Source organism: Seriola dumerili, unplaced genomic scaffold (assembly GCF_002260705.1).
Source record: "Seriola dumerili isolate Sdu_G_001 unplaced genomic scaffold, Sdu_1.0 BDQW01000321.1, whole genome shotgun sequence".
In the NCBI taxonomy this organism is placed as follows: domain Eukaryota; kingdom Metazoa; phylum Chordata; class Actinopteri; order Carangiformes; family Carangidae; genus Seriola; species Seriola dumerili.
Window position 1 is genome coordinate 3,175,106 of NW_019174576.1, and position 25,201 is coordinate 3,200,306.

General features: G+C 38.8%; 1 protein-coding gene across 1 annotated transcript in view; it reads left to right on the top strand.

Moving 5' to 3' along the window:
- Positions 1-212: 212 nt before the first annotated feature.
- LOC111231910 overlaps positions 213-25,201 on the top strand; it is a 95,395-nt gene continuing 70,406 nt past the window's right edge. Inside the window, exons 1-7 of the mRNA XM_022759182.1 lie at positions 213-372; positions 11,076-11,117; positions 12,206-12,279; positions 13,033-13,101; positions 14,009-14,108; positions 19,243-19,381; positions 23,948-24,013. Coding sequence (XP_022614903.1) covers positions 222-372; positions 11,076-11,117; positions 12,206-12,279; positions 13,033-13,101; positions 14,009-14,108; positions 19,243-19,381; positions 23,948-24,013 — 641 coding nt within the window. The 5' untranslated portion in view covers positions 213-221. The remainder of the gene's footprint in view (positions 373-11,075; positions 11,118-12,205; positions 12,280-13,032; positions 13,102-14,008; positions 14,109-19,242; positions 19,382-23,947; positions 24,014-25,201) is intronic.

Genomic DNA, 25,201 nt, shown 5'->3' on the forward strand with positions numbered 1-25,201 from the left:
AAATGTGTGTGATGGATACGCACCAAGCAGCTGGCACATTCAAAATTTCTTCAGGAATTCTCTAGTTTTTGTTTTATTGTGCTAATGCTGTCTCATACTCAACCTTAGACCATTCCCGGGCACGTGCCGCATCCGGAGGACCGTGCGCGTTCACGCGTCGCCTCAGAGAGGGGCGGGAGAGGAGGAAAGAGAGAGAGATGAGGTGGGGGGAAGATAGGGTAATGAAAATGATGGCGACCGATGCAGAGGAGATAAGAAACCAAACAAGTCCTTGCCCCATCCCCGACACCAGTCTCAGCACTCTGTCCATCAAAATAACGCGGAAAAACCAGGATAGACACTGGAAGTTGCGGTTTATTTACCTTCAGTGCTGTGAGTACCGACACATCACGACGTTTACACTCAAACGCCGGCACAGGCTACACAATCCCGATCAGAAAATGCTGAAAAATGCGCCGCATCACAATTGACCGACATCTGGTTTGTCACCAAGAATAAATGCACAGTTAGCCTAGCATAGGCCTAACGCATTATTTAAGCACCGTGCCTCCATTTAACATGTTATTTATGGGGGGGTTTACCGGGACAAACACACGCAACAACTAACATGGAGGGGACGCAAATTCCAACAGGAAATAAATAAATAAATCTTGTCCATACTACCTAGCCAAACATAGTCTTCAGTCAGTCATTAGGTTTCACCATTTAATTCGGCATGCATCTTATGAACCTAGTAGAGCTTATTTCTGGTTTGAGCTTTTTAAATGACCCTGTCCAGGATGCCCATAATTTGTCACCTGAACTGTTTTAAAAAGTTGACATTTTGTTGACATTTGCAGCTTGTTTTTACCTAATTAGCAGCCTATGTTTGCTAATTGGATTGTCAGGTTTTTAATGTAGAATTATGATTTTACTATGATTAAAATTTAGCACTGGCCTAGTGGCGGCTTGTAGGCTATTTGTTAAAACAATGTTCTCATTATTAACAAAATACAGTATATAGAAGGTAAAAGATATTTATTATATCACCATAAAAGCCAACGCAAGGCAGCAAATTATTAATCTTGGTCCGTATTCACAAAGCATTTTATCTTACCACTAAGAGTACTACTAAGTCCTAAGTTTTCTCCAAAGTCCTATTCACAAAGCTGCTGAGATCAACTTTTAGTAAGGAGATGCAAAAACTCCTAAGCAAAGGATGCGACTTCGTTGCCATGGCTGACGTCAATTTTCATGGACGAGCTCCGTTGCAGGAATCACAGGGATTGGTTGATGAAAGACCGTCTGTGTCTGTGAAAACGAATGCGCAACATCCCGCAGTAATAATAATAGTAATAAAAAAAACCCACTGAGAAATAAACGAATACAAATTAAATAATAACGGATTTTGTGTTGTTTACAAAAGTAGTGAATTCTCCAAAATTCATCTGTATGATAAGGTTTGTGTCGACCTAGGAGAATTTAATTTTACTACAAAAACTTACATTCAAAACTTTCAAAACCCAATTCATGAACATCTAAAAGAAAGCATATGAATTGTCCTATGAAGTTGGGTCAGAGTGCAATTATTGTTTGGTGGATATATTGGCTTTTCTCTGTTGACAAGTAATGCAGCGTTGCCAAACACTTAACTTCCGCACTGATCGGGTTGTTTGGGTTGGTAGGAGATTGCATCCTTCACAAAATCCACAACGATCAATATTTCCCTCATCATTGAGTCAGTATCTTTTAAGTAATTCAGCATTGTGTAAGGATTCCAAAACACTGTGATGTGGAATGACAGCAGCCCTTTTACGTTTCTTTGTGATTTGGTCTTAGTGAGTTAGGAGTCCTCTCGACTACTTCTAACTTCTCCCAGACTTAGGAGCTACTTTTAGCACTAAGTGACTTTGTGAAAAGCTATTAGTAAAAAAAAATATGGGAGTCCTAAAGTTAGGACTGACACACCCATTAGTTTTAGGAGTTTCTCTTAAATAGGCAAGTTAGGAGCTACTTTTAGCATTAAGATGCTTTGTGAATACAGGCTGTGTTCCATATCTGATTAGGACTACACTTCCTGGCCCACCATTAATTGGCTTTTCCTTGATCAAATTTTTGTCACTGTGGTAGTCAACCTTTATTTCCTGTCCTGCTGCCATCGTGAAGTGATTTACTCAGGTTTAATAGAAAATAAATAGAGGTGAACTTGATAAAGCTCTTTACTGACAGGTGAAGACAAGTGGTAGCAAGACACATGGCAGGGGAAAAAATGGGAAAATGTTGATGCTTTTTGGTGAAGGACTATGTCTATTGCAACCTGTGCAGCAGGTTGGGATGTATGCGCTTGGGTTAAGTGTGGCATCAAATGTTCTTAGAGTTCTTAGCCACATGTTGAGATGTAAACAATACGCTGTAAGGCTCTTATGTAGTCAGACATTGCCTTAGGAGTAATAAGTGAAGGACTGTAGCGTGCCTAAAGACAAGGGGCAAATGTCTGAGGCATCAAATTCAAAACACCATTAAATGTCTATTAGGGTCACTTTCTCCATGTTCCTGTCTCACTGTTATAATTTTGTCTCCGTAACACAAGGTATTGAGTCATTATATTACATGCCTCAGCAGCTGTGAGAACACAGACAATATGAAAAAGGTTATAATGACATTTCTAATTATTGATGCCATATGTCCCGCAGCCATCTGTAGAGGGGTGGTGGAAGAGCACAGAGGAGGATTGATAAGAGAATGAAAAATGATCAGGCTGATTTGAAATGACAGCTTATTTCTAGTGATGATGGGAGGTCCGTAGAGTGCAAGTGATGGATTTGAATGTGACAGAAAAGTGACCCGCCTCGTCAATACAACTAACAGCACGTGATGACAGAGGGGCTGGTTGATTGTGTTTGTTGTTATCAGAGAAAAGGGTCTCACAGAGTGTGCAGAAATCTACTTTCTGAAAAAAATGTAGTGTAAACATGAATGCTTTTGCATCAAATGAGTTTTCTTTTTCAGTTGGTTGATGTTTTCTAACTACAATACTGTATCCAGAGGCGTGACATCTACAGTACATAGAGTACAACTGACAAACAGTTGTTTCAGAAAACATTCAGACACCTTTGCTTAGTGTTACTCTGTGATTTTCACATTGTCTATGATTTATAGTGTGAGCATTTTACAAGTAAATATAGCTGAAATCAGAGACAGCGGGTGTTTTTAACTTGTGTATGGTTTTGTCAGGCGATGTTGTAAAAAATCATAAAATCTGTTTTTTTCAGCAAAGAGCGGTAACTTGGAAACAGCTTGGATGTGACTGCTGGTTAATATGTAGTCTTAATGGGCCGCATTCCTTCAAATACTAAATGTGTGAGCAAAGAGAGTAAGAGATGCAAATAGATGAAGGGCTGAAACCTGCTGACACTAGGCAGAATCCAAATACAACATGCCATATACTAGGTTTTGACCTTGTCTTGTTTTCTTTTTATTCATTCCATTTCCGGTTTGCTCTCCAACTTCCAGCCACTGTAACCGGCTTTAGTAAACACGTAGAAAACAGAAGTCAAAAGTCTTGATCCTGATCAATATTCATAGTTTACTATACATTTCTCAAATTTGGGAACATCTCACTTTAATGAGTAGATCTCATGGCTTCATAATGTCACCTCTTTTGCAACTAAAAAAGGTGGTCTTTGTCACAAAGTTACCTATAGCATTAACCAGCTTACTTTGTGTTGCCACTTAGATGTTATGGCTTGATGTTTGTCAGTACAACAATGCATGTTGTGACATGTCACCGTAGGAAAAGCTCAGGTGTAGATAATACTATCAAAGATGTCTGAATTCCTTTCAGCTGCAGTGTCAGGGTCCTGATATTGTGTATGCTTGATCATGGTCACACTCTCAATGCGTACTGTGACACTTGAATAGAACATGTTCATCATTTATGCAATTAGTAATACCTGTGCTTTCCCTTCTATGACAAGTGAAAATGTCTGCTGTGAGACAGGTCTATTAAGTTACTAGCAGCATTTGTCACAAATTATCACTAAATTAGCTGATTTTTGACGGGCTGGAAGCGGATGTATTTGCATGAATTAAAATATAATTTTTCACCTAATTATATGATATATATTTTTTGATAATATATTTAGGAAAATCATCTTTTACACATTAATAAGCCCATTTCATTGAAAACTGGACTGATGTTGAACCTCATACAGACAGATATATGGTATGAAAATTAGCTTTCTTTAAAGTGACTATAATTGATATTTTTATATTAACAATGTATCAGATGACTGTGGGAAAAAATGTATGAAAGGCATCACTCATAGTGAAGGATCCACTGAGAATTATTGGCTGAATCTGCAGCTCCTCTCAGTTTTATGGAGCATTATAGTGATTTGAGCTGAAGATCACTTGTTTATTTTCATTTTCATTTTCATTTACAATTGTTTAGCTGTGCTCATACTGTCTTGGTAAAAAAAACACACACAAAAAAAAAAAGCAATAGTTTCCGCAAGCGTGACGCGCAGGTGAGGTAAGCAGAGTGGCCTGACCCATTGTCCCAGAGCCATGCACATTTTCGTTAAAGTGATGCAATTCACAAACATTTAGAGTAAAAAATTTTGGTTAACTCTAATTTTTTGTGAGCTGGTGGGAATCATACCACAGGGGGTGATTCGATAACATTGTAGTATTTCAGAGGTCTAAGGCTTTACATTTTAATGCCAGTGAATCATCAGGACTCCTGCTGTGCCTCCACACAGCAGTTCATAGAAACTAGGAGGCAAGAAATCAGGCCAAGCTGGCAGGGGATCTTGGAGTAACAGTGGTGCCCAGTTCAGTTAAATTCAATTTTATTTGTGTAGTGCCAAATCATAACATACATTATATCAAGGCACTCTGCAGAGTAAGGTCAAGAGGAAAAGAGAGAGGAGAAAGAGGGGGAGAGAGAATAGAGAGAGGTGTTCCCGAGAGGTGTAGTCATATGGGTTTTGACTGTGACTAACCAACCACTGTCTTTGCTAATAGAAATGTTAAAATGCAGAATACCCCAAGAGAATAACAAACTGAAGTTTTCTGTTTATTTGAACATTTTTATCAAGCAACTGAATTATTTTTTCTTGCCCTTTGGCTATTTGGTTATGACTTTCAGATATTTGCCCTAGGGTGGTTAATATTTGTTTTTCAAAAGTTCTTCTCCCTCAGCCTCCTCCACCTCTTCAGATCTGGGTGCACCAGGGGTTCCACCGCCGCCATCCTCCTCCCGGGGTGGCCCGTATAAGTCTCATAAAAGGCTGGCTGGTCTTCTGCTGGCGGCCTAGTCTGCGGAGGGTTTAGATTTAGGAATGCATGGAGGTGGTTTGGTCAGTGCTCAGCTTGTCTTGTTCAGAGGATGCTTGCTAGTTCGTGGAAGTTTGGGCTTCACATGAGAGGCTGGAAGGGGGTGGAGGAGATTATGTTCTCTGAGGCACTTCCAACCTCTGAACCTCCAAATATTTCATCCATGTGCTATGGAAAGACACAAAGACTGATTCAAATCTTGAAGAAAATGATGGGCTCTTGCTCTTCATTTGCTGCAATTTCCTCTCCATCATCTCTTCCACTTATTGTGCTTGTGCACTACTTTCAGACCTGAGATCTTGTCAGTAACACGAATTATAACTTTTTAACTGCCTGTAACAATCAGGTGATGCCTGCGCTGTTTCACCTGCCCTCATGATTCTCCTCCTCACGAACATGCCTTAAATTTAGAAAACCTTTTTAGGGAAATTGGATGTGCTTGGATGCAGAAGATACACTATTCACCTGTTTGAACAGCCACAAAATATCAGGGATGATGCATTCCTGCTGTAGTAAACAACGGACGCTTGGAGGAAATTCAGTTTTGGTTCCTTTGTCCCGGTCTTCCTCTTCCTCTCCCTAGAATGGGTTTTTATTTTTATTTACATTGGTTAAGTTGGTATTGCTTTTTTGCCATAATCAACTCAGCTTTGGGAGGGGGATCTTGGGATGTTCACACATGAACATCCTCAACATCTATCCAACAATATACTGTGTATATATATATATATATATATATGTACTGTATATTATTAAGAATCTCACATGGTGATGAGGTATGTGTGAGGAAGGGTCTAACTGCACCTTTTATCTCAAGCTACAGGTCCTCTGCCTCAATATCATTCATTCTCTGCTCCAGTCTGTGGCAGCATTCATCCAGCTTCCCTCCCTCCTCAGTGCTCCTCATTATGTCAGCAGAGTAGAAAAATCCATACAGCTCATAGAAGGCTTCCATGTGTGAGAATCTCTCCTCTAATGTGACATGGGCTGTATCTATAATAAGCAAGAAAAACTCTTTTGAAGAGTTGAACTCTCCTGCAGATGACTGAGTTTGCTTTCTTCTTTCATACTCAAACTGTGTAGTGGTTCTTTTCTGATGCAACTCTGGACAGTTCATCTCCACCTCAAGCCTCTCCGCTATCTCCCTGGTACTTTTTGTTTTGGCAGAGTTGAATCCAGCCTTGAAATCTCCATCACTGCCTTGATTTCTTTTCTCACTGTCTCCCCTGAAACTTTGGGGCTCTGCAGGATCTTGCTCACTTTTTTTATCTGGAACAACTTATTGTTCCGCACAATGGTACTTACCACAGAAGGCCATCTCTGCATCAACTAGCAGATGCTTCCAGCAGTAGAGACAACATCTAAATCCCATTTTTCTGTGGCATACTCCTTTAGAGCGGTTAGCTCTTTTGTCTGAATTTTCCTCAGATGCTCTCGTATGACTTGGTCAAACTGAGCCATAAGGTCTATTTTCCATTGCCAGACTCAAATGGCCTGCCTGAGTTGACACAAAATTGTGCTCTGCCAGTTGCAGTATAGCTGCTTGAAATCTCCTCTCAGTGGTTTACTTCAAGAGCAATTAGATCTGTTTGTTTGTTTCTATGATAGATTGCGCTAGGTATCCATGTTTTTGATGTGTTCAGCAGACTTCTCATGCTGCCCCAATTGAGCTGAAAGATTTGATTTTTGCCATCCCCACTTAGCTGAGTGCTCTTTTCTCAGCTTCCAAACAGACGGCGAAAAAAAGGACATAATATAGTCCTTGTTTTCACTGTTCTGTGATCCAGGACCTGCATATCTTTTCTCCCTTCTTAATTTACATGTAATATCAACTACTTCTAAGTCTTGTAAATTGACCAGCGCTCCTTGTCTAACAGCTGTTTTGGCCAGAATGCTGGTCATCTTCAAGTGTAACACATTGGTTTATAGGATGACTGCTACCTACTAGTTGTAGATTATCATCTGTGTTGCCATCGCTGTCAGTTCTGTTGCTATGTCCAGTTGAAGTTGAGGATCTTGTCAGGTTGTATTGCATGTTGCAGCAGCAATGCTTGAGCAGCCTGGGCTGGTCAATGGGTAGCTCCTCTTTGTCACTATTATTAGCAATGCTAACACAAGAGCTAGTTCAAGCAGTGCAATGGTAAAGTCCACCTCTGGGGTCAGGAACACAGGGGGTCTGGGGGCCAGGCTGGGACATGTGGAGTGGGAAGCTGGTGGCAGAATGAAAACAGGACGCAGGGTAGAGCGTGATAGAGCATGGTAGCGTTATAGCACAGACCTTCTACAGGATAATATCAATTATTACCACAGGGCTAGGTATTGTTTTCACGTTGTGAGTCTGTGTGTGTGTGTGCGTGTGTGTGTCATCATGGCAAAATGTGGTCCTGGAAGCACCTACTGTAGTGGGAACTACCACAGAGGTGGTTTTGACTAATTTTGCAGGTGTCTGTGGACAGATATTGTTACTGTGATATTCACAACTGTGCAACATACAGTCAAGTGTGTAGCTGAGATTAAATTGAAATTAAAGCCGAGTTCAAAGATAGATTTGGTCTGAACCATGAGCACTGAGCACTCATGTAATAATGTTGTAATAACTACTGAATCTCATGGGCCGGAACAGCAACATGTTGACTGGCCTTGCGGCTGGTGTGATGCCCTCTAGTTTTAAATTTTCTCCAGCTGTCCAATGAAATGGTTACAAAGGGGAACTTGGTTACCTTGTGTTGTTGCAGACATCCTAATTTTCTCTATGACACTGGCCAAGAACGCTTTATCTGTAGAAAATCATCTGAAGAAGTAGAGTCTCTAATCTTGATAATTATTTTCTTCTCACCAGTCTTTAGCAAAGTGTTAATGTCCCTTTGGAATCAGTGACTGCTACCGTTTGATTCTCCATGTTGTGTACTATCATCCAACTTTTTGGGCCTTTATATATATAAAGACTAATAGAGAAACACAGGATATCTGTTCTATTGCAAAATTGCATCATCAATAAGCAACATGCCACCAATTTGTGAAAATCAGTACTTCTGTGCCACAACAGCAGGTTGGTCACAACTCGTTGAAGAAAAACTGCACAGCTGTTCTGTGGTTTTTGGCTGGATGGTAACAGAGAAGCAAATAGATAAAAGGCTGAAACTGGCTGACACTAGACAGAATGCAAATAGCCTACGATACGGTCCAGCCACATATTAGGTTTTGATTTAGTCTTGTTATTTAAAGAAAATATCAGTGTGTCTCATTATGTCAGACAAAATCTAAACATTTTAAGGCCAGACACAAGTTTACATTAGTTTTTTGACACACATGAAATTAAATCTAAGTAAGAAAACCACAGACTTGAGAACACTCTCAAAAAACAATTGCCACCATATTGGCAGGAGGGTGAAAAGTAAATAAATCTGATGGATAAAAATATGACCTCCTAAAGGGGCATCACTTGTTTTACAATAACAAACTCCTGAACTAAACTGTTTTTACAGCTTTCTGGCTGGAAATTAAAACTATAGTGTTGGTGCTCACATATAAAACTAGCTGCCAGAAGGAGGAGATGAAATAAATTGCATCCCCTTTGGGAGAGATAACCATAGGGGATAATGGATCTGAAGTTCTTAGAATAAAAATGCAGAACACATCATGCGTGTTAGTGACGCTTTTTAAGCCAATTAAGGCAAAGTTCTGTTGACACAGGTGGTTCCCTATTGGTGCAGCTGGAGGAGAGCAACTGCAGCACCTGACTCAGAAAACCCCCATGAGTTTTAAAGTCATGTAACACGGTGAAGTACTGCAGCGCTGGTGAAAGTTTCTAACCAGCATGTATTAAAGTCCAGCATGCATCACGATAAGTGCACGCAATGCTGCATGAAGTCGAAGGAGCCTTAATAAGGTACTGATTACACAGACATGTTGGTTTTGGTCTTTTCATGGGCTTTATTGACAGGAAGAAAAATATAGAATATCATCAGCTGTATTGTTTAAAGGAGCGATTTCTACATTCTGCTACATAGCCAGCGTTAGCGTTAACAGCTGTTTACTTACCAGGCTAGAAGAAACATTGTGAGTTCAGCAACAAACTTCATTCCTTTACTTGCCAACAGCTGTCTCCAGTGGTGGAAAGCAATGTTAAGTCTTGTCTCTATCACGTCTTTTCTTCTACTGAAGTTAGCACGCTAACCTGCTAGCCCCAACCCATCGCATCACTTTCCGATAGCGACTCACGACAGCCTCCTGTCTGCCCTGAAGACATAGCACTGTTCAGGGAGCATATGATAACATCTTGTATTACAGAGACAACAATGGCCGAAGGTCTTGTCAAGTGACAATCGCCACCATCTGCTCCTGGCAAGAAACCACGTTCAGTGGCAGAGAAAACATACAAATAACCCCTTTAATAAAATAATGACTGTGTATTGTTATTGGTCATATGAACTAACAGAGATCATATCTGCGTGTTTCTATTTATAGTAAAAATCGCACTATATCTAAGCAGGGATTTATTTTTCCACTTCATTTTTTCAGCTCGCTCAGTCTGATCAAAACATCCTATTTCACTGTAGCAGCGCTTTTTCGATACCCTCCCAAAGAAGTTGAAGATATTGGAAAAGTTGTACCCACAGTCACGAAAACAATGCTTTTAGGTAGTTGGTTTAGTTGATTCTTCCTGAGGGGGGAAGAACATCTCCAGCTTAGTTTCACAACATAGGCAAACATGAAAATATCCTACAAGTGTAAAAGAACCCAGCAGCCAACGTTCAGACACTGATAATGATGGTACAAAAGCCACACACCTCATTTCAGTTTAGTTAGTGGTAATGATGGGGTACTGAGATTGTGTATGTCAGATGATAACAACCTCTTTCATCTTCCCTTTTTATATATCTGCGTTTGTTGATATCTGCAGAAGTCATGTGAAGGAGGACGAGGTAGAGTCGTGGTCAGGTGATTTGCTATAATATTGGCTTTGAATCTCAGAGAGATGGCAGTGAGGTAGGACTAGTTGGTTGTGTGAGAATGAATGATCTTAGACATAATGTGTGCGGTTTTGAGTAATGTGTTTTGTTCTACACCTGTGAATAAATTGAAAAAGCAGATGGAGCGGTAGAAGGGGGCCGGTTACAGTTAAAGCTCAGCTGAGATATCACTGCTTGGTACCAAAGTTATTTGAGTCCATGCTGACTGTTGGTTTCTTTTTTTCAACACAGTAGATTATTCCACTGCGATCCTGCCTATATCTGCTTTTTCTGAATTGTCCCTGGAAATTGAAGATGTCAATCAACATATTTGTTTTTTTTGATACAAGCCTTAAAAATTGCTATAGAGCTGACTCAGCACCTCTTCAACAGTCTCGACAAAAACCGAAAATATAACATAGGTATATTAATGCCTCCCGTAGATTGTTTTTTTACACCAGTGGACAGACAAATAATGACAAGAAATGCAAAGTTTAGGACTTTTGTCTTTTGACTTTTTGTCTGGAGACGTATCTGTCCTGACTTGAGACTAATGGAATATAATCAGGCCTTGAAAATTACTTGTGACTTTGATTACCCTGATACTTTGCCCACTCCAGTCAACTCGCTGATAGCCATCGTCAGTTCTGAGCAGAAATACAGTGATTCTTAAAAATCTTCTCTTGTATTACCCAGAGTACCTCTTTTTTTTCTGCACAGCTATTTGTGGAACAAAGTTGGTCTTAATTTTGTGACTTCATGAATACTTTTATTGATCTAACCAAGCTCTGTTTGTCTTCCTAGATTTCTTGACCATTGCAACAATATTAGGAACTGGAATCTTAGGTGAGTACTTGTATTTTCTTACATCACACAAAAGTTATCCGACAGTCCAAACACCAGGACATCACCCTCATACTTTTGTTTGTATCTGTTGCACAACACAGACTTTACAGTAGGAAATGACACTTAATGGCCAATAGCGGGTGAAAGAAATAATGACCATTTTATTTGAGGATCACTCATTTGGTAATTGGTTTGAAGAACTCCCAGTTGGCAAACATTTACATCGTATGACAAATTGCATGTGTGGAACACAAAAGTCATTGGGTTTTGGAAAAGGCGAAGTTGATGATTAAGACTATTAAGACTTAGAGTCAATATTATAATTCCATGTGGAACAATTGGATTTGGGGAGACACATTACAACAAATTGAGAGATCACATTGTTGGCACACTCTTCATAAACAGAGTTGAGGATAGGATTAAATAACACCTTACTACATTGTTCGGTCTAAGATCAGCAACACCACACACTACGTCCTGAAAGTTTTCTGGAGAATTGACATCTTTCTCACAGTCATTATTTTTTTCTAAGGATACTGTATGGAACTGCAATTTTGAAGGTGTGTATAGTTTATGTTTGACTCAACCAATATGGTGGGAAAACTTTGCTGAGTTGTGTTTGTTCTTTCTACGAGACTTCTTTTTTGTAATATCAGTTCATTTTGGGACGTAATTAAAGCTCGGTCCATCTCTCGGCTTTCATTGGCATGGCAAATTTAACTGTGGTTTATGAAGTGTAGTTAACACCAGAGAGATTTTTGTAGAGGTGGAAATTACATGGGACATTACATTTAACTACTTTGTTTTCAGCAGGGTCTTCATGTAGTTCCACAAAGGTGGAGCCCTTCCAAGTTAATACTTGTTCAATCACTTAAATCTCATATTGAAATGAGCACTATCCATTAAATTTTATGGTAAGTTTGAGCCAGAGCGGAAAGGAATGTCTGTCTGTGAGAGAGAAAGACGAGCAGAGAAAGGGACAGACAGGCAGGTAGATATGCTGAAAAAAAGTCAAATAGCACATGTCTTCAAATCCACTTAGATGGGAATCAAATTCAGAAACAGTTCTATATTATATCCGTTTCTAGGTCTTCCAGTAACGATAGCCCATGCTGGACTGGTGCCTTTCCTCGTCTCCTTTCTCATTGGCTTTTTTGTCCAGGTAAGTAATACAAGGACTCTTATTTTCTTAAAAGACTGGGATGGTCTGTTGAAATTTAAGATGTTGTGATATGAAGGGGGGAAATGGCAAGAAAAGGGACTTGTTTGTGATACATGCACTTCCTTCATACAGCCTTTTAACATACATCATATGAGCCTAATCACTGCTTTATAAAAAAAAATACATTGCAATAATTTTCCCTTTACTGCTCAACCTAAGTCCTATAGCCTACCACAAGGCCAATTTTATAGATTTAGGCAACTCTATCAAGCCATATAACACATTCAATCTTCCCACGGGATGCGACATTAATAGGAGATTATGTCAGAGAAAGTTATGCTGGCTCCTTAAAGGAACATTGTCATTTATCCATGCACTCTCTGTTTGAAGCCTGCCTGTGACAGTCTGCAGTTCACAGAGATCTCATATGGTGTAATGGCGCAAATGTTTTACATAGGCATTCAGTAAGTCATTGTCTGCCCCCATATACTTATGCACTCACTTGTTTTCCTATTAACACTTGAAGAAGGTCCCTCACTCAAAGCTGGCCTCCACAAATGATTGGTGATCTCTCCTCTCATGCATGTCTCATCCACATTTATGTACTTGAAATCTGCTTGAGGCAGTACTGTTTGAACTACTGTCAGAACTGTATGAAATAGCACTGATATACATACAGTCTAAAAAATTGCATGACTTGGCCACACCTTCAAAAACAAATTAAATATTTTTTTTCCATTGTCTGTCATGCAGGCCTTACTTATCTACCTGTTCGTGGAACTTCTTCAGAAATGTCAGGTGGTGCAGCTGGAATCGCTGAAGGTAAGCAGCTGAAAAAACACTACCCACGTTTTACTTTTAGGCTCCACAAATGACACTGAAAACAGACTTGGACACCCAACTTCACTGACAAAAGTAGAAGCTTTTGTTTGGAACACATTCAGGAGCACTTAAGACAATGTAAGACACAACTGGAGCTCATTTAAGGAAGTGATAATTTTGATTATTTGATGTGGGGTCCACGACTCAAACAACTGATCTGCAGCATAATACAGTGCACAGCGTAGAAATACCGTCCGTTCAGTAATTGAGAAAATGTAGTGCCAAAGGAAAGGGCTATTTGATGGCATGGTAAAGCGATGATATATGCAAAATATATATTAGAATATATCACCTCCTGCATCACCAGTTTGTCTCCAAAATGTTCATACGCATGGGTCAGAGTTTCCGTATAGGTGTGCACATTCTCCCATCAAGGTTGTTTTTATAGATCCCAACTTATTTGTGGAGGTGATGTACACCATTTAGTTATTTTTGTGGCCCTTTTTGCCTTTATTCAGATAGGGACAGTCAGAGAGTGACAGGAAAGTTGGGGAGAGAGAGGGGATGACATGCAGCAAAGGGCCATGCTGCGGACCCGAGCCCATGGCCGCTGCGGTAAGGACTGAGCCTAAGTGGTATGCGCTCTACCAGTTGAGCCACCGGGGCGCCCCAGTTGTTTTTAATTTTATCAATTTAATTGTTATGACACATCAAAATGTATTCTGTGAAAAAGGACTATTAAGACAATAGCATACAATTTACCATACATTTGCCATTATTTATTTATTTATTTTAGCTAATCATACTCAAGTGTCAAACCAAATGATAATAGTAACAGTTTTAGTCAGACAATAAGAGAGAACGTTTTTTTTAATCTATAAGTATGATCTCTTTATGTTGATTCTAGACAGATGTTGCAGAATGTATTGTGATGGATCAGGTGAGCGTGGAGGACCCAGCCTTCACAGAGGATGAGGATGAAGATGATGGTGAAAATGCAGAAGCAGGTAAAGAAACCTTTTTGAGGGGCTAACACATGTAAAGGCATTGCCTAGTATAATTTCCGCAATTTACAGCAACAAATGTCTTATAAACAGAAAGAAGCTGATTACAAATTGTTCTCCTGTTACCCTTCTAAAATAAAGTTTTAGAAGGAATTGCTCTGATAAAATACATGATAAGGAAGACTGCAGTGCAAATAAAGACATCTTTGTTTCATCTTTATTTTACTTACTATTAAGAATAAAATTGAATCTTCTTATTGTCCTTATCACGTACCCGTATTCACATGCAAACAATAGTTGTTGACTAAATCATCTGCCCGTATTAGTCTTTGAATGATTCAGCTTTTTACCTTTTTACAAAAACAGATTAACAGTGAGTGTTGATGCTTGTATTAGAATATCACACCATAACAAAGGTATGATATATGGAAATTAAGTACTATAAAAGTGAAATTTTAAGCTGTATGTACACAACATTTTGTAATTAAGAATTAAATGTTACAAGATAAGATACTATAAGATAAGGTACAGTGCCAGTGTCCACACTATTGCAACACATTGTATTGACTTGCATCATATTGCATTGTAAACCATTGCGTCGGGACTGGGTTGATTTGAATTATATTGACTGTTAACAGGATGTTTTGGATCACTGATTTCATATTGAGATATTAATCAAATTGGTCTCAATGGGTGAGATACTCACACTTACTAAAGTGAATTCATAAAAACCTAATTTATAAGCATCATTTAGATGCATTAACCACGGAATAATACTGAGGGTGATAGCAAATCGCCAAGTTGCAAGTGTATTATCATATTTTAGTAAGGGTCTCTCAACTTTTTGATCCATTTATATTTGTTGATCCTGTTTGGTGTCTCTGCATTTCCTCCTTGTCGTCATTCCTTCATCATCAGTGTTAAGCTTATGTCTATGTTTTACAATGAAAGCCTTGCGGTGGATTAATGGGCATACTCCCTCCCTATTTTTTAATGTTTAATCAGACATCTGCAAAAATTTTCTTTGAAGGCAGCTTAAAGGAGCTATTTGTAAGTTTTGCTATTGTTACACAGCCAGCGTTAACATTTACCGCTGTTTACTTACCAGTCTAGGAGAAGTGTTGTGAGTTCACCATCAAACTTCATTCCTTTACTCTCTAAGATTTGTCTCCAGTGGTGGAGAGCAACCCTCTTGTTTTGCTTTTATTTTTATAGCTACTTTTTTTCCTGAAGATAGCATGCTAACCACCTAGCTCCAGCACAGTCAGATTGTCATGTCGCTTTCCAATACTGAGTCACTGTAGCGCCCAGTCTGCCCTAAAGAAGTAGCACTACTCGGAGGATGCATTATAACCTTTTGTCTTGTTAACACATTGATGTCTGAAGCTCGAGACTGGCAAGACTGGTAAGTAATCAGCTGTTAGTTCTAACGTTGGTTATGTAGTAGTAGCAAAACTTTGCAAATAGCTCCTTTTTAAAATAGACGTAGCAAATTGCAGGAGACTGAAGTAGTAAGACTAGAATCTATTTTATTTTGATGGAAACAATGCTATGGAAATGTAAATTATATGAAATATACTATGAAGGTAATTTCACACCCTCATCCACCCTATTCTACATCCTAATATTTTTGCCCAGCTAACTGGCCTTTATTTGTCTCTGACAGCTCTTATTTGAATATTTGAAAATGTCACTTCACTGTCTAACAATAACGGTGTATTTTTATGTTTTTTTTCCTCAGTGGTGTGTTATATGTGATGATGCAATTCCATAATAATCACACCTCAAATACTAGGCAGTGTTAAGTTGTTTTGATACACCAAAACTCTTTGGAGAGAAAAAAAGAGATCCTACTATATTTATAGTATCCATGAAGCATTAGACTTAGTCAGACCATTGGCTCCTTGCCTCCAGCTGCATTGCATAGTCACCAAAGGCACCCATTGGTCATAAGTGTGTGAGTGTGTACATGCACCAGTGTAACTAGTGCATACCCGTGGTTTGGATGAGCAAGCGGCATGACAAAGCCATCTTTTAAACACCGAATAACAAAAGATGTTTTTCCCTGGATATGAGAAGGTCTGCTGAAACAAAATAGCCAACAAATAATGTGGAATTCAATTGTTATTGTTTATCTCCCCTGCTCACTTTTGTCTATTTTTATCATCTCCATTACAAGCATCATGTGGCCAAAATCTCTATAGATGTATTTACACTTTCAGACCCACAGGGATATCAGACAATACGTAGAAAACCATTCAGCCATGATTACTGGTGGATTAGTGATGAGGCTTATTGCAGGCTGATCCTATTATTTGCTAATAAAATGTCAAACTCTCTCATTAAACCTCTGAATGAATAGCCATATGTGCACACATACATAACGCACCATTGAAAGTGTGTGTTTGTTTGTTACAGGTTCCCTCTGCCATTGTTGCATCAAGTAAACTCGTGTGTCTGCAGTGCCTTACTCCCCTGTCATTGGTTACATTTCAGACCGCAGCAGAAAGATCTGCTGTTCATGAGCTTCAGAAATGCTCGGGGAAACATGGCTTTCTGGACAGTACAACACTGCTTCATCTATAAAATAGCTTTGCTACTGAAAAGCAGTTTGATTCAGAAAACAGCGACGTAACCACCACATTACTTATTAAGTGTTGTTTAACTAGTAACGCCACTACTTTTATAGCAATGCTACTGCCCAATACTGGCATAATTACCTATTTTCACAGGTCAAGGACAATGTCAATTAGTCATTTTCCTCCCCCATGCTGCCTGGAATATAAACTAATAATGGCTGGATGTGTCTCTTGATGATTATAACAATCACTGCATGTATAAAAGTCAGTAATTCAGTAAGGCCTGGAGATCTAGGTCTGCTCTGTCTTAAACCTATGACTTACCTCTTCAAGTACTGTATGGGACAGTCATTGGTGGAATAGAGGTAATGTGTGTTGAAAATCTGGAAATGGAAATTCAGACATAATATTTAGACATTAAAGTGTAAAGTATTGGCAGGAAAGTGGACAATTACACATCTTCCGTAAACACAACAAAACTCTTCAAGCTATATCTCTGAGAATACCTCTACTTTGATCCTTTTACTAATAATAATTGACAAGTTTTTGATTTTTTTTTTTTTTTTTAAACTCTGTCCAGTTTGCTGGAGTCTTGCCTACAATGAAATTAAGCAATTTATGCTGAAACTTTCACAAAGAGTTTACGCCATGATTTAAGAACTGCCTCATAATTATATGGACCAGTGGGTTCTTTGGCCTTTATTTCTAAGCTGCTTGGGTAACCCACTGACTGGAAAAATTATATTGTATATTGGCTAATTTGTTGTCTATGTAACTTGCCATATCTCATTTTCAGCAACGGGCTGTAATTTCTTCTGCTCATTTCAGTGTTTGAACTGGTTCTGTACTTACTACCACACTACAGGTGGTTTTTGGTTTTGCTCGTCATGTTTTTGTGGTTTTCTTCTGTCACACAAATTCTTGCTGATATCTGGTAGTAGAGTTTACAGCCAGTATCATGCGTAGTTGTCCGTTAGATGAAATATCAACGGCCAAAATGTGTGGTGAAAAATATTTGGGTATAGTAAATAAATAAATCATTTTATAGCATATTAATTTGTCTAATATTGTGTGATGTATAAAATATGTTGCCAAGGCAACTTAAATATAAACTTATATTATGCAAAATTTGGTTTTGCCTCCGCTGTTAGGACAATGAGAGATTCACTGAGTGCTTGGTCATGTGACTAAGCTAGTTGTTCAATATGGTATCTCTGTGTGATGCATAGTTATGGATTAAATTGCTTGGATGTATAGAAGGTAGTTGACGTTAGCACTGCCTCAACCTGCTACAACATTAAAAGGCTTCTTATTTTATGCATCAACAGTATTTGATATTAAGTATTTGCTTTTCGTACGTTTAGTTTTCTTAAGTAAACTTTTAAATGCAGCACATTTAATTGTGGGTATTTTTCCAATGTGGTATTTAACTTAAATAAAAAATCAGAATACTTACACCACTGCTTATACATAATATGGATTGGAAGAGAAGATTTTTAGGCACTTCTTTTTATCCAGTGTTTTCCATAAAACAAACAAAGTGAAAAACAAAGTTAAAAAGCTGAGAAAGTATCATGTGAAATAAATATGAAATCTTTTGTCCAGCAGTGTCCGAAGGTATAAACAAGCCATCATTATTTAATCAAATCAGGCAAAAACACCTCTTAAACATAAAAGCTGCATGTGCATGCTGTGCTGCTGGTGTAAAGGACTGGCATGTTTTCTAATTTAAAGTTGAGTGCCGGCACAGATGGTGATGGTGGCATGTTTGTGTGTATGCGTGTCAATGCTCTACTCTTATATAATGGACTTCTGCATTGCCATAAATTTAACATGCTCGTTTGCTATTAATTTAACATTCTCATTTTTGACTATCGTGTTTAATAATGTACACTCTGCCAGGACCACTTATATCAAAGTTATTACACCACAAACAGGCAGTACAATTGCAATACTTGGCTGCATGGCTCTATGCTGGAAGGTGCATAAGAGCTCAGAACAAGAAGAGCAGCAACAGTTCCCCTGGGTTCGTTGTAGAACATTGTTCCAGTCTAGATGAGTCAGCTTAAATGATCTTAAAAAGAACAACACAATACAATTAATAGTTAAAGTAGGATATGAAAATAATAAATGACATGGTAGAGCTAAGGTTGGCAATGGATGAATGACTGTGATAACACTGTGGCTGCAGTCTGACGGTCTGATAGAACAAACCCTTGATCACCATTCTTTTCAGACTTTTTCCCACTCTGTCTACTGAAAACATTGAAAGGGGTTAGAAAAAAAAATATTCTGACAGTTCGTAAACTTCTGTTTTGTTTCTTGTGAGATACCCTTAAAAATACTTCAAAATAAAACAATCATAAGAAGAAAAAGTCACTTTCATATCTACAGTGAGGCAATGAACCTGTGATGAGAGGTCACAAGTCATCTACATGCTTCATTTTAAACTGTGAAACACTGTTCTAAGTTTGGCGACTTATCTCTTATCATTCATGTCATGACAGGGTCATCGGTGAACTGACTGCCTTGTACATCTGTCTGTCTGGGTCTTTCAGATGCAGGTTTACTGCAGCCGGATGCTGTTGCTCTGCACAACCAAGAAGAGGGCCTGCACCCCAACCTTCATCTGCTTGGCCACATCTTCCTCTCACGGCCCATGAGCCATGCCTTCAACTGCATCCTCCTCTTCCAGTTGTAAGTTACAGTGGCGTTGACCTTTGCGGGATCTTAATGTTACAACATTTATCAATCATACATTCAATAACACTGAATATAGGAGGGAGTGTGAGGCTGAGTTTGTTTGTTTCCACCATCAGTTTCATCCTCTAAGCATTTTTCCCATTTCAGATGTGTGTTTTTGCCTTTTATAAAAAAAAAAAAGATTTATCACAATTGTCTCCCAACAATATGTTCAAACCCTTTCACTCATCATACTCATCGCATCGCCACTTCAACACCAAATATAAAAATTGTGATTTTCAATCTTTAAAGGTGGGTCAGCAGGGGGTTTAGTGACATTCACACGAAACTATCAGAATTATGTGAAAAACTGACTAGTCTTCATCCAGTAAGCCATCCTAGTAAAGACAAGGTCACAGTTACTTGTAATGACTACTATGACAGAAACTTAATGCTTTTATGCTTTTAACACAAACTTAAAATCATAAGAAAAGCACACTTGCAAACTTTGTCCTTAATTAAAAAGACTAATTGGCCTCCAAGTGGCATGTAAAAGCCATCCTACAGTCATGACTGCCCCAAACCGTACTGTCTGTCCTGCCCTGAAATATGTTTTACAGAGGAACTAATTAAGGTATTTTGACATAACTAATTATGACACGCTACCTAATGTTCATGAGATACTGTCTAGAATTTAAAAGAATATTTTCTCTTAGTTTTGACATATTGTCGAATATAATCAGAGACCATAACAGCGCCACAGATTTTTCTGTGAACTAAGATTAATACAGGCTGAAGCTAAAACACCAATTCATGGCCTCCATCACATTCAAATATAACAATACAGTGAAATATCCTCACATGTTTAATGTAACAATGTTAACAAGGAGAGACTCCTGCTAAGTCATTTCAGTGTCAGTGTCCTGGACCAGCGTAACTACTCTCAACTGAGCGAGGACAGCAGACTTGTGTAAAAACTGTCCTTGAGGTTCAGACTTTATATCATTGGCTTCTGCTGCACAGTCTTGAGATATTGAGAGTTACAAGCTGGAGCCAAATACGGATAAAATATGATCAGTCCTGCGGCATCTGCAGTCCACTGACTTTTTGCAGGTGTCCAGCCTGTTTTCAGTCACTGTTTTCTGTCCTGAAGTTGAATTTGACAGCTGGTAAATGAAATTATGCTTCAAAGTTCTGAATAAAGAGACTGCTCTGGTGTGGAAATGTTTAAGAATGCACAAGGCAATCACTTCCAACAAAAAAAAATACTGTACTTTATTTTTGAAGTATAAACTCACTACAGTTTACAAACACACACACACAACCACACACATACACACACACACACACACACACACACACACACACACACACACACACACACACACACACACACACATACACCATATCTTATTACCTGGTATAAAAGTAAAGGGATGTTTGATTTCCCTAATGGAGAACTGCATTTTTTTCAGTTTCTTATCAATTTCACCAATGGCTCCAAACTAATGGTCTATCTGCACCACTCAGGAAAAGTAATGGTCTGGAAAATCATTGTATAGGCTCATATTTATTGTTTTTTTTTTGTTTTTTTTTTTTTTTTTTTAGATAAACACAGATGCATCACTCAAAAACATGGCTTCAGTTAAGGTTAGGACTGACTGTCGCCACTGGGGACATTCACTTGTCTGCCATGTTATATGCTGCACAGTAATCACTTTTTTGTATTGCTTGTATGTAGTGCTTGCAGCGTTGACAGGGCCGTGTGTTGATTTGTGTGTTTGATGTGTCCATGTGGGCACAGGTGAGGGGGATGGGGGCTTTCAGCGTCGCTGGTGGAAGGTCTTGTTATCAGAGTGCGAGCAGCTCTGTAACACCTGGCCAATCGATAATTCCCTCATTGTGTTCAAGGAGGCTTAGTGGTCGATCAATGCCAAGTCTCAACCTCACACACACAAACACACACAAACACACACGAACACAGACACACACAGCACACAAAACATGACCTGCATCTTTTAACCTTGGCGCCCCTTGTTTTTTATGTTCTGTCCTACATGGTGGAGGTGTTGTATAACAGACATAATGACACAGTTATACTCTGTGGAATCATGCAAATATACACTGCATACATACACGCGCACACACAAACACACATACACGGGGGAAATTCAATTAATTGTGTGTGTACATAAGTCACATAGTTCACAGTGATCATGAATTTTCAATAAGTTAGATGTACGAAATAAATTATGTTCTGACATAAAAAATGTAGTGTAATAATCGGGCTGTGTGTACATTCACTGAGCATTTTATTAGGAACACCATAGTAATACTGGGTAGTTCCTCCCTTTGCTCTCAAAACAGCCTCAGTTTTTAAAAACATGGATTTCACAAGTTACTTTACTTTGAGATTCTGCTCCATGTTGACATGAGTGCATCACATCATTTCTGCAGACTTGTTAGCTGCACATTCATGCTGCCAATCTCCTGTTCTACCACATCCTCAAAGTGTTCTACTGGATTCAGATCTGGTGACTGGGGAGGTCACTGAAGTTCTCTGAACTCATTGTCATGTTCACGAAACTAGTCTGAGAAGACTTTTGCATCAGGCATCATAAACACATCAAAGACATTAAAATACATTGACAATAAAAAAAAAAAAAATATCACATACAGAGCACAGTAATTCTGGGGAAACCAAACCAAACCACAAAACAGTAAGTAAGAGCAGATGCGATTAAACATTGATAGAACAGGGACATAAGAACATTACACACTTTAAATCAGTTACATTTTCTCAAAAAGAACAAGCGCTGCTGGACAGCGTCAGTGTTGGATTTGAAGCTCAGTTTGCTGTCAATAATAGCTCCTAAGTATTTATACTCTGGGACAATCTGAACCTCCTTACCTTGGATGACAGTACGGATAATACTACTAGGTTGGGATATCCTAAAATCGATAAACATGTTCTTAGTCTTTGACACGTTTATTGACAGGAAAGAATCCCTACACCAGGTTACAAAACCATCAGCCACAGCGTCTCCTCATCATTTAAAAGACTCACTATGACGGAGTCGTCTGCGAACTTGAAGATATGCCTGTTCTGATACGTACTTCTAAAGAAGTTTGTGTATAAAATAAAAAGCAACGGAGAAAGAACACAGCCCTGGGGGTAACTGGTAGAAGAGAATAACTTGGAAGATAACACAACATTGACTCTGACACATTTTGACCTTTCTGTCAAAAAATCCACTATCCAGCCAACAAGATTTAGGTTCAAGTTAAAGTGTGACAGTAGTTTCTCTATGAGGAGATAAGGCTGAATAGTGTTAAATACAGATGAAAAATCAACAAATAAAAGCCTAGTGTGGGTTTTAGGGGCCTCCAGATGTTGGATTAAAATATTTAATAAAGTTAGAGTTGCGTCCTCCACAAACCTGCCCAGTAGGCAAACTGAGAGGTGAGAGCTACTGGTCATTGGGGTTTGTAAGTTTTAGTTTTTAAGATTTAAGGTGTTACGACATGTTACACTGGGGAGTTCAATAGGCAACAAGATGGCTAAATCTTGTTGCCTATCTAAAATATGTGAACTGCAGCTCATTTTAGGGGACAAGGTTTCATGTGTATGGCAGTAGGAATCAGAGTTTCTATTCAAGTAAGCAGAAACTATGTCCTTCATCCCTGATGATCTAAGTTTACTTTGTAATATCTCTTTTTATTTTGAATGAAAGAAATCCTGCTTTTGCATCTCGAGTTTGAATCATCACTGCAGCTTTGACATCACTGCCTCTCTGTTCTTTGCTTTGCATCTTTGGCAAGTTGAAAATGTGGCTCGGACTGCTGTAGATGAGAGGACTAGCCTGCGTGAAACTTCTTAAATTCGTTGGAAATTTATTTTAAGATATGAAAGAGGAGATTTTTGAAATCGTGGGTGTAACTCAGCTCTCCAAAATAACACTTTGCTGTCTAGAGAACCCGCTAATGGATTTGCTCTCTCAACAAGCAACTGCTGAGAGATTATAGAGGCTTAAACTTATAAGGAAAGGAACAGATGTTGAGCTACAAAAGCCTGTCTTGTCATTCTCTTCGGATTGAAGCCTACAGTATAAACACTAATTTCCAATGTTCAGAAGCACCCAGCTCCTCATACGAAGGTGCATTTTGTCAAGAAGATTTCTGACTCAGTGTGTGTGTGTGTGTGTGTGTGTGTGAGATGCTCAACGTACATATGAAATGTACAACCCAAACATTTGCTTTAAGTAGCCCTCAAAGGCAACTTTTGTTTTGAGAAAATATAAGACAGAGAAGTTGTGGAGGATCAAGGCGACTCACTGCAAACAAGAAATGTTTTTAAAATTAAATCTCATGGCTGTTCATAGCCTCAGGCACCACGATGAGGCAACATCCTAATGTTTAATACAGTGTAGGAGTGCTTGTTCAACTTTTGACTTTATCAGAAGTAACCACGACAGTAGATAATGACCACTCACTATCTAATAGCTAACAACCTCTCTTTCTCTGCCCCCCCCCCTTTTTTCTCCTTTTATCTTTCTCTTCTCTTCTTCTGTCTTTCTCCAGTATTTCTATTGGAATTAGTTATGTCCTAGCTGGCAGTGAGGCCTTTGCTGCTCTTCTTAATGTCAGGTAAGTCTCACACAAACAGACACATACACAAAACAATTATTTAAGTAAAAGATATTGGTAGTAATATATATATATATATATATTGGTATGGCATGGACTGCAACTATTTTTATGCCTCCAGGCTGGCGACAGCCAGACATGTGTCTTCAGTGATCTGATCACTGCAAGTGGTCAGCTCTAAGTACGTCAGTTCACACCTGGCTTTAAAATGTGTCTCCACGTGCATCTTGGGTGACCAGTTGTGATCGGATCGCACTTCCCTGATTTATATGCAAATAAACATCAATGCGTTGTTTTTGGCAAATCAACAGATGGATCCATTGTCAATGTGCTTGTGTGTATTAATGTGTGTGTGTGTGAGAGAGAGAGAGAGAGAGAGAGAGAGAGACAGTGGGGCAAAAAGTTGCAGAATGAATCGTTGCACTGTGCGCAGTTCTACAGTGAAATCAAATTTTAGCCATTTGAGATGGTAAAATATTTGTCGGATCATTACGAAACTATGGCAGAACTAATAAGACTGTGGCAGAGGACATCAGTTGAGTAGATGGTCCTTCAATGTGTATACCAGTACCACAGGTCCTGATTGTTTGTATCATTCTGAATTTTGTTTCCCTCCTACATATCGTATCATTCACTGAAAGTTCTAAAGAGTATGTGACTGTGTGTGAATGAGTCACTCAAACATTTCAGATATAAGAAAACTCTTCAAACAAAGACTTAACAAAAGATGTCACTAAACAAGAAAAAATATCTCTGGAAAAAATAGATGTTCTAAGAGAATGAAATGTCAAGGCAGGTTTTCAGCTTCTCATAACAGAGATGGAAAGGGGGATTATTAACAAAAAAAATCTTTGTCTCCCACATCAGCCTGACCCTCCATCATGTCCCCTTTCATTTCTCAAAAAGCAAAAAGTTGCAAGTGACTTGTCAGTTCAGAGAAGCATTGCTTAAGGCTACACGATTTCACAATAAAATCTTTTTCTTGAAGCTGAATTTTTGAAAAACTGATGCAACTCTGAAAGATGATAGCTGCCCACTCGAGTGGGAGGCTCTGAAAGCGTGGCATAAAAATGTTCCTTTTTAATTTAAGCAAACAAACACATACACACACAGCAGAGATGATTCTTGAGGCAAAATTTTCCATTATTAGATGGTGAGGATTTATTTATTTGTTTTTACCACCGACAA